The 13711-nt window shown below is 37.9% G+C and overlaps 1 protein-coding gene across 1 annotated transcript in view; it reads left to right on the top strand.

Annotated features, from left to right (window-relative positions):
- Positions 1-13711, top strand: part of REEP3 (receptor accessory protein 3) — a 116357-nt gene that overhangs the window by 101855 nt on the left and 791 nt on the right. The window contains exons 6-7 of the mRNA XM_006889023.1: positions 8033-8180; positions 12497-12639. Coding sequence (XP_006889085.1) covers positions 8033-8180; positions 12497-12639 — 291 coding nt within the window. The remainder of the gene's footprint in view (positions 1-8032; positions 8181-12496; positions 12640-13711) is intronic.

Raw genomic sequence — 13711 nt, 5'->3', positions numbered from 1 at the left:
AGCAGAGCAGCTGGTGGATTTGAACCGCATACCTCTCGGATTTCAGTGCAGCTTCTTGCCACTAGGCCACCATGGCTTCCCTTTTTACTCTGTTGGAGAAGTTTTTGGATGTGCATAGGGATTTGATTCTTAGAAGGTCCCATTCATCTATTTTATTTTTCTCCTGGTTGTAGAGTCACTTTAACATTTAAATGTGGTTTATAAGTCTATCATTTTGTGACATACCCACATCATATGACATTTTATGGGATATATATTTTCTTTTGACTTGTGTTTACTTACATATTGGAGAATCACCAGTTCACATTGATTTCCCTTATATTCTTTCATTTTTATTTAATGTTGGGTGCCCAAATATTTAGCAGCCTACATATAATATATTCATTTATTTAGTCTAAAGCCTTATATGAGGCTTCAAATAGGATACAGCAGTGAAGAAGATTGATGCTATCTACTGTCAGCCTGTAGCTAACGTCTGTCGTCACTCACTGAAAATTTTATCTCTGGCTTTCTTCTTTTATTCATTGTTTACATATTTAATATCTTTAAAGTCAACTTCTCTACCCCAAAGACAGGTATCATAATTTTAGTATTAAAACCTTCTGAGGAAAAAAAATACCTTCTGAGGTACCATTGTAAAACAAACACATTTCTCCTCATTGGAATTCCTTTAGGAATTTCCATTTATACACACACACACACACACACACACACATACATATGTATATATACACAGATACACACACATGTGGTAATTATTTGATTACAGGATCATTCTAAATATACACTATTCCCATCACCAGGCAGGAATACTGACTTTCAGCTATCCTGGAGTCTGTTTTATTCACTGGAAATGTCATCACGTTAACACTCTTTGCCACAAAATTATGCTCTGCCTATTTTAAAGTAGATGAAATGAGTTTCGTCTGTGGAGATGTCAAAGCAAAACGTTGTTTCAAGAAGAGTCACTGAACCAGATAGTTCATTCTGAAGAGTAAATTGAAACTGAAATAGGAAATAGGTCAAGTTTAAGGAGAAAACCAGTAATACAACTTCATGATTATTTGCAATTTTTGCAATCTATATACTTTGTTAAAAATAACTTTCAGGCTAAAAATTAATGGACTCTTAGAATGACCTTTAAAGAAAGGTAATAGCCCTGATGAGGTTTCCCAGTTTGAACTACCTGAGCATGTTAAAGATGAAAACAGGAATCTAATCAGAACATTTATTACACTGTAAAGCAATTTTCTGAAAATGTTACTCAGTTCTCTGACCTCATTACCAGGCATCTGTTCACAAGGTCAGTGTACAAGTAAGTTTATTTTGGCTGAGCAAAGCATAAACACGTGAAGGACCTTCAAGGATTTTGCTGAGGATGTTCAACATTGCATAGCTTTTCACATGAGAAATGCAGGTAGTTTTTGTTCAGATGAGCAAAACTACGCTGGGTGAAGGGCAGATGAAGAAACACTATTAGCCCAATTAATCATCTTTGCTTTTTCTCTCTGCCTTTTCTTGGTGAATCCTTTAATATTCATTACTTTAAAAAAAAACCAATTATCACAGAAATTAGAGCCTTACAGGTAAAATTGCTAAAACTTAACTGACTTAAAATTACAGGAAATCCAGACATCTTGCTATCAGTTCTCATGGCTTTCTGTTTGTGAAAGGATTAGGGAATATCTAGCTAATAAGGAACATCCACTAAAACAGCATTTGCCCAAGGCAGTGGGAAAAAAAAATCTTACTATCCACCCTGTACTCTTGGGAGGCACTTCGCGTAAGGAACATTTGATTCTTCTTCAGTTGAATTACCCTGATAATTTCTTTGTAGCCTGAATTCTACCAGTCTACACTGAACAAAGTATTGCATTATCACCTATAAAAAGAAAGGGTAAACCTTATTTCTGAGCACTCTTGTGCTTCTCAAGCAGTGTTTCTTAACTGAGAGTAATTTTATCACCCAAAGGATATTTGACAATATCTGGAGACATTTTTGGTTGTCACAATAGTGGTGGGGGAGCTCTAGTGGCTTAGTAGTAAGAACCTGCACTACAATCCCAAAGGCACATGGTTCAAATCCACCAGCTGCTTCACAGGAGAAGGATACAGGGTCTCCTCCCATGTGATTTACTGCCTCTGGTGAAGGGTCAGCTACAAATCGGTTCCAGCTCTGCAGTACACAAAAACAACATACCAGTTGATGGATCAATCAACAGATATGTCTACACGTATAATTAACTTTGATGATGGGTTCTGAATATTTTTTATTATTCTCTATAGATACTTTTTTTTTTAAATGATCCTTAGTAGATAAATGTTGCTATAATAATCTTCAAAAGCACTAAAATATTCAGTAAATCCAAATATAGTCAGTTCTATTCTGGGCTTAATCATATTCATTGTCAAATGTCCATAGGGAAAAGAAGTTTGCCTGAAAATCTAGGAACTAGCCTTATCCCCCTTTTTATAACGTAACATGTTACAGATCAATAAGAAATATAACTTAATGGCTATTTATTATTGAACTGATTAACAAATTATTCTGCCAAGGAAAATTTGCTTACTGAAATGATTATAAAGCATTACTAGTTCTATGTTTTTAAATTCTTAATAATAATATGAAGAATGAAGGTTTTATGCAAAGATGCTCGTAAGCTCAATAAATTCTGCTTATTTCATGCAAAATATGATGTTAATGTGATGTTTCACTAGGAAATTAAGTGTTTAGAGAAAAGCAGAATTTGTAAAGTGTAAAGAGATTAAAATTAACCATGCATCCAAGGTCAGAGATGCTCTCCTTTTTATAGATGCCAGCCATGTACTCAGATATTTGAATAGACATTCAGATGTCCTAGTGCCCTTGGACACAAAGGCGCTCAGTATGGGGCTAGCTCCTAGAGGGGTTTTCAGCTGAAGAATCCTTACAGAGCTTGAATGTGTTAGATCTGGATCCAGCCCTCTTGCCTTGAAAGCCCACCTGGCCCCTGAGATTGTCAGTCCTGATAGTCAGTCTCAGCGGTGTTCTTGGTGCGTTCAAGCCACCTGAAATTCAGAAAAATTAAGAACACCTCTGCTGAAAACTATCAGGTTTAATTTAAAATATCCATGGAATGCTTTAATTACTTTTGTATTCTTATAATAATTTTACATTATTTCTTTTATTTTTTTTATTGAAATTGTAATGACAGTTTATAGAGACTTTGGATGTCCACTCATTCATTGTTGCACATTTTCCTCTCTGCACACCCTGCCTCCCGGTTGGTTTTTTTTCTTTCAAAAGTTAAAAAAAAAAACCCAAACTTTAATTATTATACAAGTCCACTCCCACCATGAAGCTCTTATGCTGGACTCTTGTCATGTAAATAGCAACTAATATATTCCTTTCAAACAATTCTCTCCCTCATCTGTTTCAGTGCATTATACACTATTTAAACCCTCTTTTCTTAGATTCCGCCCTAACCCCATTGTCAGTCCTGTTTTAGAACAGTCGCATTATGCAGTGTTTGTCCCTTTGTGACTGAAATATTTCACTCAGCATAATGTCCTTCAGGGTCACCCATTTTGTATAGTATTTCATGAGTTCCTTGGTTTTCAATGCAGCACAGTATTCCATTGTGTGAATATACCACAGCTTCTCTGTCCATTTGATTTTTTTTTCCCTTTAGGATCTAGTTTTATACACAGTGTACATAGAGTTCTGTAGAGAATCGGGTTTAAAATACTAGAATATTCTATTACCATGTTCATGGTAGCCATCATCCTCTTTTATTGGAGGATGACTTAGACTGCCATTCCCATACAAATTTTCCCCCTCAAACCTTTCCTCGTTCTCTTATCCTTTTGTTCTAATGTTGTATAAAACAAATAGGAGAAAACACTTAATGCAGTGTTAATTTAAAAAAACTTAAGTACATTTTTAGCGATTTATTGATAGCTGACTAGGATGCCTTATTTATACCCTCAAAGGAGAGAAATACTACTATTGTTGTTAGGTGCTGAGTTGGCCACAACCCGAAGTCATCTTACAACCTGGCCCTAGCCGGCACCCTCCTTGCAATCCCCATGCTCTTGCTGCAGTTACTGTGTCCATCTATCCTGTGGAAGGGCTTCCCCTCTTTTGCTGACTTTACTTTTCACAGCATGATGTCTTTTTTTCCAAGGACTGTTACCTCCTGAAAGCAAGCCCGAAGTGTACAAAATGGCGTTTCATCATCCTTGCCCCCTTGGTTACACTTTTTCCAAAACATATTTGTTGTTCCTTTGGTGCTCTGTGGTATAGTCAGTCCTCTTCACGGACACCTTTATCCAGAAGCATCAGCTCTTGTTTAGTCCTCCTTATTTATTTTATGATGTGACTAAGAGAACTAGATAGTACAAATATGAATAGAAATGGAATCAAGAGTTTTAATAATGCATCATGTTACTATACTGTAAGATCTTTGATTAATTTTATAATATTGAAGAATTGTTGGGCAGGGAAATCCCATCTATTGTACCTAAGCTTTCTTTTTTCAGATAATTTTTCACATATTTTTATCCACATCCATGTAACTGTAGTATTCATAAGTTAAATATTATGAATTAAAATTCCAGGGTAGAGGTATGTTTTTAATGTGAGGTTTTAAAAAGCCACTTAATATTATGTGGAAAAACTAGACCTGATGCCATTAAATTGGTCCCAACTCATGGTGACCCTGGAGGATAGTGTAGAGCTGCCCTATGTGTTTCCAAGACTATAATTTTTAGGGAAGCACACCTCTGACCTTATAGATAGCTGCTGAATGCTTAACCACTGCATTACTAGGGCTCCTTTAACATTGTGGAGGATCGGTGGCGTAGTCCCTAGGGAGCTGCACCAGTAAACCAAATGTGGTACCCGTGTGGTGGTTCAAATCCATCCGCAGCTCCACGAGAGAACAAGGAGCCCACATTATCCCGTGTGATTTACAACTGAAAACCAGCTGGAATGTCAGCTATGAGTCACTTCCGAATGAGTGGCAAAGAGTTAGTGTGTAAACATAATTCCCTTATTAATGACCCTTTTGTCCATTAGCTTTGTCCAAGAAAACAGACAATCTGGAGGGAATTGGTCTGCCTTTTGATGTGAATATTTTATAATTAACAATTCTCCTTTAAAGATTGGGTACTAACGCTTACAATACTACATTAACTATCCCTTCCTATATTAGTTCTGTTTTGGTCACATAGAAAAATAGACAACAGAAAATTTCTCAAAATGATAGTGGGTACTGTGATATTAGGGTCCAAAAAGAGGACCTTCGGCTTTTCCTTACGGTGCCTGGCCTTCCTTCCTTGAAGATAATACTTGAGGCCCTGAATGTGTAGAACTCTCTAATGGGAAAGAGTAATGAAAAAGGAGAAGCATAAAAAGGAAGTTTTACTTTATTATATAAACTCAGTATCATACAGTAGTACAGAGTGAGACAGATGGAGCCTAACGCTTGTCCCGCCTCTCTCATTTCTTAAAATGTGCACTGGAGGCAGAATATTCAAAGCACAACAGTGGAGCTAGTAATGGTGTATAAATTTATTGGTGAAATGTGCCCTAATTTATAGATTATCATCTTTAAAAGTAGCAAGGTTTATGAAAGACAGAATTATAAAACTAGACCAATTCTAATTCAATGGCACTTGGACTCATTTGCATTCTGAGATGTGTTTTCCTGAATGTAAGCAGGTTTGGGAGTTAGAGGGAGTCTTGGGCATTGCACCTGATGGGTAGATGGTATCAGGGCCACATATGCCATTTTCCTACTATCTGACAGTAGGAAAAAGGAATTGCTGAGAGGCAAACAGAGGGCACAGGAATACAAAAGAAGGACAAAGAAAATTACATTTCCCAGAAAGCCAGGCTTGCAACAAGCATTGGTGCTTTTAGTGTGACTCTAAAGTCTTCTGTTTAATAAGTAAATTATCTGATGAAGGAGGAATAAAGTATAATGTGTCATATCATGCCAAAAATATTTTTTAAATGTGTGATGTTTGACTGAGATATGATTTTTTAATTGATGATATATTATTGTTGTATATGCCATCAAGTTGGAACTGACCTGTAGCTCACCCTCCAGTAGGTTTTCAGAGACTATAAATTGCAAGAAACAGATTTCCTATCTTTCTTCTGAGAGTCAGCTTGTGGATTCTAAAGGCCTGCCTTTGGGTTGGCAGTGCACTGGAAATGTAGCCTATTGAAAATATGTTGTTGCTTCTTTGTACCATCAGGTCAGAACTGACCTATAACAGACTCACCAGCAGGCTTTCAGAGGCAGTATAATAGTGGAGGAGGAGATTGCCCATCTTTTCCCACAGATGAGCTGGTGGATTTGAACCACATGCCTTTGGGTTAGCAGCACAGCACCTTAGCACTAGGCCACCAGAGCTCCCTCCCTATTAGGAGTATAGACCCTTAAATACCTAAAATTCCAACTTTTTACACTGTACTGCTAACCAAAAGGTTGGTGGTTCAAATTCAAGTAGAGTTGCCTAGAAGAAAGGTCTGATGCTCTGCATCCAGTGAAAACCCTTTGGAGCACAGGTCTACTCAGACAGGTTCATGATGTGGCCGTGAATCCAGACAGCTTCTAGGCAACAGAGCTTTAATAATTCCTTTTCATAATTCAAAAAATGTGATAGAAATACAAAATTCCAGTGGGAAATGGCATCTAGTTTTGACATAATGCAGTATTCCTAATCCTGAGTAGTCGAAACAAGACCTTTTTCTTCAGTATACAATACATGTTGACTCTAATACTGTTAGGCCTTGAAATTTAGAGTTGAACCATTGTAGATGGGTTTCTACGGTAACATAACTAGAAGTAGTCATAAATCTCTGACAAGAAGAAATAATAAGCTAAGCGTAAAAACCTTTAGAAGAATATTTTTAATGTAGTTATAAATAAGAAATGAATCATCTATATGCTATGTAAATTTTTCAAAGTGGATAAATTTAGAAGTGATTTTTCCCCCTCTCTTTTTACAAAGCTTTATAATTTGGAGGAGAATATGTCATGTCTGAAGTTCAGAAACATACCTTAGAGAGAGAGCTACATACTGATGACACATTTTCTGCAGTGAACAGTGTTCTGTATCTGTATTGCCCAATACAGTGGATACTGGCCACATGCAGCTGATAAGCATTTGGAATACGGCTAGTGCAACTAAGAAACTGAATTTTTAATTTTAATTTAAATAGCCACATATGACTAGTAGCTATGATATTATTATAAAATGGCCTAAAGTCAAATTATATAGTAATGTATATGCCTTACTAGGTATGTCTGTTTATTAACTCAATAAACCACTTCCCCTAAAGCCCGCCCTGCCATTTGCATCAGGTCAACCAACTCATAGCTGACCCTCCAGCAGGTTTTCAGAGACTGTAAATCACACAGGAGCAGATTGCCCATCTGTCTTCTTCAAGCAAGTGGTAGGTTCACATTGCCTGCCTTTGGGTTGGCAGTGCAACTCCTTACCCACTAGGCAACTAGAACTCCTTAATAACAGAATGTCATTTTATAGCCAGGATTCTCTGGCCCTTAAGTTTTTTGCCTTGTCTGAGTAGAGCCATTATCACTCTTGACTTTAATTAGTTCTAGAATGGTGTCTGGTGTACTTTAAAAGGTCCTTCTAAAGTATAAATTTAAGCCCTAATGTACTAGTTCCAGGAGAAAGCAAAATTATGGATGCTATTTGCTCTAAAGATAAGCTTATCACAAGTGCTTTACACCTTCAAATTATGTTTAATGCTGTAATGTTTAAAGGTGAAATGTACTAGTTTGTACAATTTACTTTGAAAATACATAAAAAATAAAATGGGTTGTTGGTGAGCTGGGAGGTTGAAAAGATATGTGCTGAGACAAATAGGGCAAAATGTCCCGTTCAGTTTTTCTGAGAATTCCATGATAAACTGAGAAAGTACATAAATAGTTACATTTACGCATGTTAAATGTTTTAAAGTATCTTTTTTTTCTTTTTCTTTTCTTGAATCTGTCACTTCTCTGCTAAATAGAGCCAAGGAGCAATAACTGAACGTTTAAGAAGTTTCAGTATGCATGACTTAACAGCCATTCAAGGTGATGAGCCAGTAGGGCAGAAACCTTACCAACCTCTGCCAGACGCAAGAAAGAAAAGTAAACCAGCACCCAGTGAATCAGCAGGTATGCTTGGTTGTTGAAATATGTATACATCAAACTGACCCCCAGCTCGTGGTCCTCCGTACACAAAAGGACCAATCCGTTGTGATCTATAGGATTTTGACTGCTAGTTTTTAAAAACTACTTGCCAGGCCTTTCTTCCTAGTCTTTTAGTATGATCTCTCTGATGAAACCTGGTCATCATCTTTGCCATTCCTTTGGTAGCTGCACTCAGGGTACATTGACTAGCATTTGAACCCAAGTCTCCTTCTCTAAAGATGAGAATTCTACCAAATGATGATGAGAACCACCAAAATTTAATTTTGTTTTTATAATTGTGCTGGCTGGTCAAGGCAGAAAATTCAGGTGATTAATTCATGGGAACTTAAGAAGATAAAGAATGTTAAGAAACTCATACATGCTGACTCTGTTTGAAAATAGGATTAATCAAGTGAGGAATGTGTTGAAGTGACACTTTCATTCAAGCACTAACTTGTAGGTATATTCCAGTATAAATTAGCAATGTGTTATAATTGATTTGTTCTAACATGGTAACTGTCTGAATGTGGTTGGTAGGCCTAATTTACTTCTGAGCATATATTCCCAGTTCGACACTCTTTCTTTACATTTTTTCCTAATTGTGGTTGTATTTACCTTTTCCTGACCCAGAGATAAGACAACTAAGAAAGGAGCAGTAATGTCATGTGCTGCCATTAATTTTTAAAAGTTCTGAGGGTAAATACCACCATCTCTGCATTTCCACTATTAATTTTGACCTATCATCAATACTCTAGCTGCTCATACTGGGTGGTTTCATCTAAGCAGTTAAACCTTCTTTATTGTAAATGCCATGAATAAATAAAGATACTGACTTACAACTTAAAGGATTTTAAGATCACAAAAGATGACTCAGTTTGGAAAATGGGATTAATCGAATGGGAATGTGTTGAAATTACATACTTGAGTTCAAGAACAAACTTGTACCTATATTCTAGTGTACATTATAAGCATGTCATAATTGGTGTGTTCTGAAATAATAACAGACTGATTCTGCTCCCTACTCTTTCTTAATTTCTACTCTAAAGGTCTGGGAGCACAAAACAACTATACCTGTCCAATTTGCAATGAAAAGTTTTTATGTTATTATGACAACAAGAAGCAGATTATCATCTCTTCATAGTTTGCTTGTTGTTGTTGTTCTTTGCTATTGACAGAAGCAAGTCACAGCTGATCTACCCTCCAGTGGGTTTTCAGAGGCTATGAATCTTAAGGGAGGAGACTGCCCATCTCTCTCCCTCAGGGTAGCTGGTGAATTCAGACCACTTGTCTTTGTGTTGACAGCACAACTTTTAACCCACTAGGCCACCAGAACTTCCTATAGTTTGCTTAGTGGGTCTCAAAATATCTGTGTCCTGTTGTTATGTGCTGTGGAGTTGGAACTGACCCATAGCTGACACTCCTGCAGGTTTTCAGAGGCAGTAAATCACTTGGCATTTGTCTCCCAAGGAGCAGCTGGTAGATTTGAACTGTGTATCTTTGGGATGGCAGCATAGCTTCTTAGCACTGGGCCACCAGAGTTCCCTGTTTATGTCCTAGTAGAACAAATTCATAAACCTTTTACAGAGTGTGTTTTTCTTGATATGTAGGAAGTCTGTCCTGGCCTTCTCATGAATCTGGAAACCTTTCAGATTATCTCAGAATGCACCAGTTATACTACTTTATCTTCATTAAAGGAAAATTTCAAACTTAACAGAGTCTTATAACCTCATTCCCTTCTTCTTTGTTTTGTTTTTTTGTTTGTTTGTTTGTTTGTTTGTTTTTGTTTTTTTAATTCTTTTTAATTTTCGTGGAGGTTTACGGAACAAATCCGTTCTCCACTGAACCCTTCACGCACATTTGGTTTTTTTGACATTAATTGCAGTAACCACAATGTTTCCACTTCCCTGTGAGTTTTGTTTCCATTAATCCTTCTATCTGCTCCTTGCAGCTTTCTGAACTTTATCCCCGGGCAGCTGCTGTCCTTTTGAATCCTGTGTGGTTGATTGCTCTAAAGAGTGGGTACTTCCTGGTATTATTGTTCACCTTCTAGACCTACCTATCTGTTACTGGGGTAGGAAGAGAACCACTGAGAGTGATTCAGGGCCATAGTCTACGGGTTACACTAGCCTCTATCAGACCAGTACCCAGGCCATTTTTATGCTTTTGATTTTTGTTCCACATTTTTACCCACTCTATCCAGACCTCCTCTCACCGCCACCTTCACAGCCTATCCAGTGTTCTGCTTGTCTTAGATGTGGTTACATGTCTTCCTCTCTCTAAATCCGCAGGCTGTGGTTCCTCTCTCTAAATCCGCAGGCTGTGGTTCACAAAGTGTGAGCTCCAGATCAGCATCATAAGCATCTCTGGGTAATTTGTTAGAAATGCAGCTTCTCAGCCCAGCCGCAACCCAAAAACCAAACACACTACCATCAAGTCAGTTACGACTGCAGTGGTTGAACAGCACCTACAGTTTCATAGGCTGTAAATCCGTAGGGAAGCAGGCTGCCTCGTCATTCTCCCTTGGAACAGCTGGTGGGTTCAAAAACACTGACCTTCTGGTTAGCTGCCAAATTCTTTAATCACTACACCACTGAAATAGAAACTTGGGATGTGGGACTATAGCAATCTGTGTGTTAGCAAGTACTCCAAGTGACTCTGATAGGTGCTAAAATTTGAGAACAACTGTTTGAGGGATAGGAGAGTTCTTCCTGAATCCCAGGCTCTTCCTCTCAGACTTCCTGACTTGCACCAATGTGGCAGCCTGCGTGTTTGCACCCTGGCTCACATTAAGGCTTTGTTAGCACACCCACACGATCTCTCCTGACCTTCCTGATGCTGGGTATTCCCTTTGACTAACATCTGTCATCACAGTCTGCAGTGTTTCTAGTTATGGCAGCCTGTCTGGCTGAGTTTTATCTCAGCAGCTGCAACATCTCCATCAGCTCCCTGCAGTGAATAGTAGTGGATTTTTTAGTTGTTTTTTTTTCTGTACTGCAAAGAAAGTCAGTTCTTACTCAGGGCGATGCCGCGTGTTATTGAGGCAAGCTGCTCCATAGTGTTTTTTTGCTGTAACAGTAGCATAAGCAGATCATCATACCTTTCTTCCATGGCCCCACTGAGTGTATCTAACCCCCCAGACTTTACGTTAGTAGCCCAGTGCAAACTGTTTCACCACACAGAGACATAACTAGCCCGAATTTCTGTTATCTTTGGGTCTTATTTAGGTTACCTTGAGGTGCAAATGGTTAAATACTGAGCTAGTGAATCTACCCAGGGGTGCCTTAGAAGAAAGGTATACCAGTGTGCCTGCAAAAAGGTCACAGCCATTGAAAACACCAAGCTGGTTTAACATGTTTCTACTCTTAACACATATGGAATCACCAGAGTTGGAATTGGCAGGATAGTAACTGGTTTGATTTGGTTGAGTCTTCCTCAACCCCTGTCATTCCCAGTCTTGACCAAAGATAAGGTACACAGAGGCTTAAAACCTCAACTCCTCATTTAAACCACAGAAGCAGATGACCCACTAGATCACACAGTGCTACTAGGAAGGACTGTTTAGAATTCATGAATAGGACACAGAATGAAAAGACTTCACTATGTACCTATAGGCTTTTTCTTTCTTTCTTATTTTTAATAAGATGAACATATTACAGACACAGGGAACTCTGGTGGCCTAGGGGTAAGAAGCTGCAATGCAGGAGTTCTGGTGGCCTAGTGGCAAGAAGCTGTGCTGCGATCCTTAGGGCACGTTGTTCGAATCTACCAGATGCTCCACTGGAGAAGGAGGGGCAGTCTCCTCCTGTACCATTTGGATCCGGTTTGACAGTACACATACACAAAAATAATAAAATTTTTTAAAAAAGAAGTTGCACTGCAGTCCCAAGGACATGCAGTTCAAATCCACCAGTTGGGAAAAGGATGAGGGAAAAGGATGAGCATTCTCCTTCTATGCAATTTACTGCCTCTGAAAACTGGAGGGTCAGCTATGAGTTGGTTCTGACTCAGTGGTATACAACAACAACAATATTACCTACACAAATAGATTTTTTAATTTAACTCTGAAAATGCATAATAAAATTCAAAATGACCAGAGACCAACTAATGGTGGAAGTGAGTAATCACCCTCATCTGGAATAGAGCAATGGGTAAAGATTAATCATGAAGAGCAGGGGACACATGCCCAGATAGGAAAAGGTGTACTGGCCAACTGGAACTATGTAAAGGATAGAGGGAGCTAGTGCTACCTCGCAGCTTTTCACCCAAATGTGCTGTTCTAACAACAGGTAATATTCAAACAGGGTATGGAATTCCACAGAAAGACAGAGAGGAGAAAACAGACGAGGAGAATGGGCCATACTCAGATGACGAGATGTTAACACATAAAGGACTTCGAAGATCGCAAAGCATGAAATCCGTGAAAACTGTCAAAGGCCGAAAAGAGGTTAGTAGAGCATCAAGTTGTCTTCCTAATGATAGGTATTCAGGGATTTCCCTGCTGTATTATCATGGATGGTAATGATCAGCATGAGGGATTGGAATGATGGAGGAGCAGATCAGATGAATTAAGATTCAGATCAGATGAATTAAGATCAGCTGAGATTTTTTAAATGATAAATTCCTAGACTCCTGTGATGAGTAGAGCACGGTGTTCCCATATAACAGATAATCTGTTTTTGTGAATGCCCAGTTCTAGCTTTAGTCATAAACTAGGAAAGAAACAGGCAAAAGTCATTGCTTTAAATGAAAGAATGTATTATGCATAATGTATGCACATAAAAAACAATGTATATGAATGATAAAAATATTTTTTAAGTCATGATATATAGAGTTGCTGTGTACTAACATAACAGTACATTAGGATTAAGTAATAAAAGTTTACCCAAAGAAATACACTGTCTTTGGGCACAGAAGGCAGAGCAGAATTTTGAATGACCGTAGACCCTTAGGTTCCATGTCTGTTACCAGTGTCCTAAGCAAAGCATAGATAGTAACAGTTCATGTTTTTACTCATTATTAATAGTAAGAATCTGCATTATCTTTTCCACGTGATACCAGCTACATTTTTATAAGGACATAAGCAATACTGTGTTTTGACTACAAATGGAAAGATAATCCATTCTTTTTTTAAAATATATTTTGTTGTTGTTGTTATTGAAAATATACAAAGCAAAACATACACCAGTTCAAGCAATCCTGTGACACCAATCTTAAGGTTGTGAGCCATTTTTATTCTTCATGGAGTTATTCATTGTCTATTTAATATTCTCTCTCTCTCTCTCTCTCTCTCTTTCTCTCTTTAGATTTCAGTCTTAAATTTTGAGTTGTTCTTGTCAGTTTCATCCTAGATGCTGCTGTTGTTGTTGTTGTTGTTGTTATGTACCATTAAGACAAAATTAACTCATGGCTAACCCTCTAGTCAGCTTCAGCAGTAGTAAGTAAATCACACAAATCATCTTTCTCCCATGGAGCAGCTGTTAGATTCAAACCAAATGTTGGAAGCACAATTTCTTACA

The sequence above is a fragment of the Elephantulus edwardii genome, unplaced genomic scaffold (assembly GCF_000299155.1).
Source record: "Elephantulus edwardii isolate Elephantulus edwardi_28Jun2011 unplaced genomic scaffold, EleEdw1.0 scaffold00074, whole genome shotgun sequence".
Lineage (NCBI taxonomy): Eukaryota > Metazoa > Chordata > Mammalia > Macroscelidea > Macroscelididae > Elephantulus > Elephantulus edwardii.
This window is presented reverse-complemented; position numbering and strand designations above follow the sequence as displayed.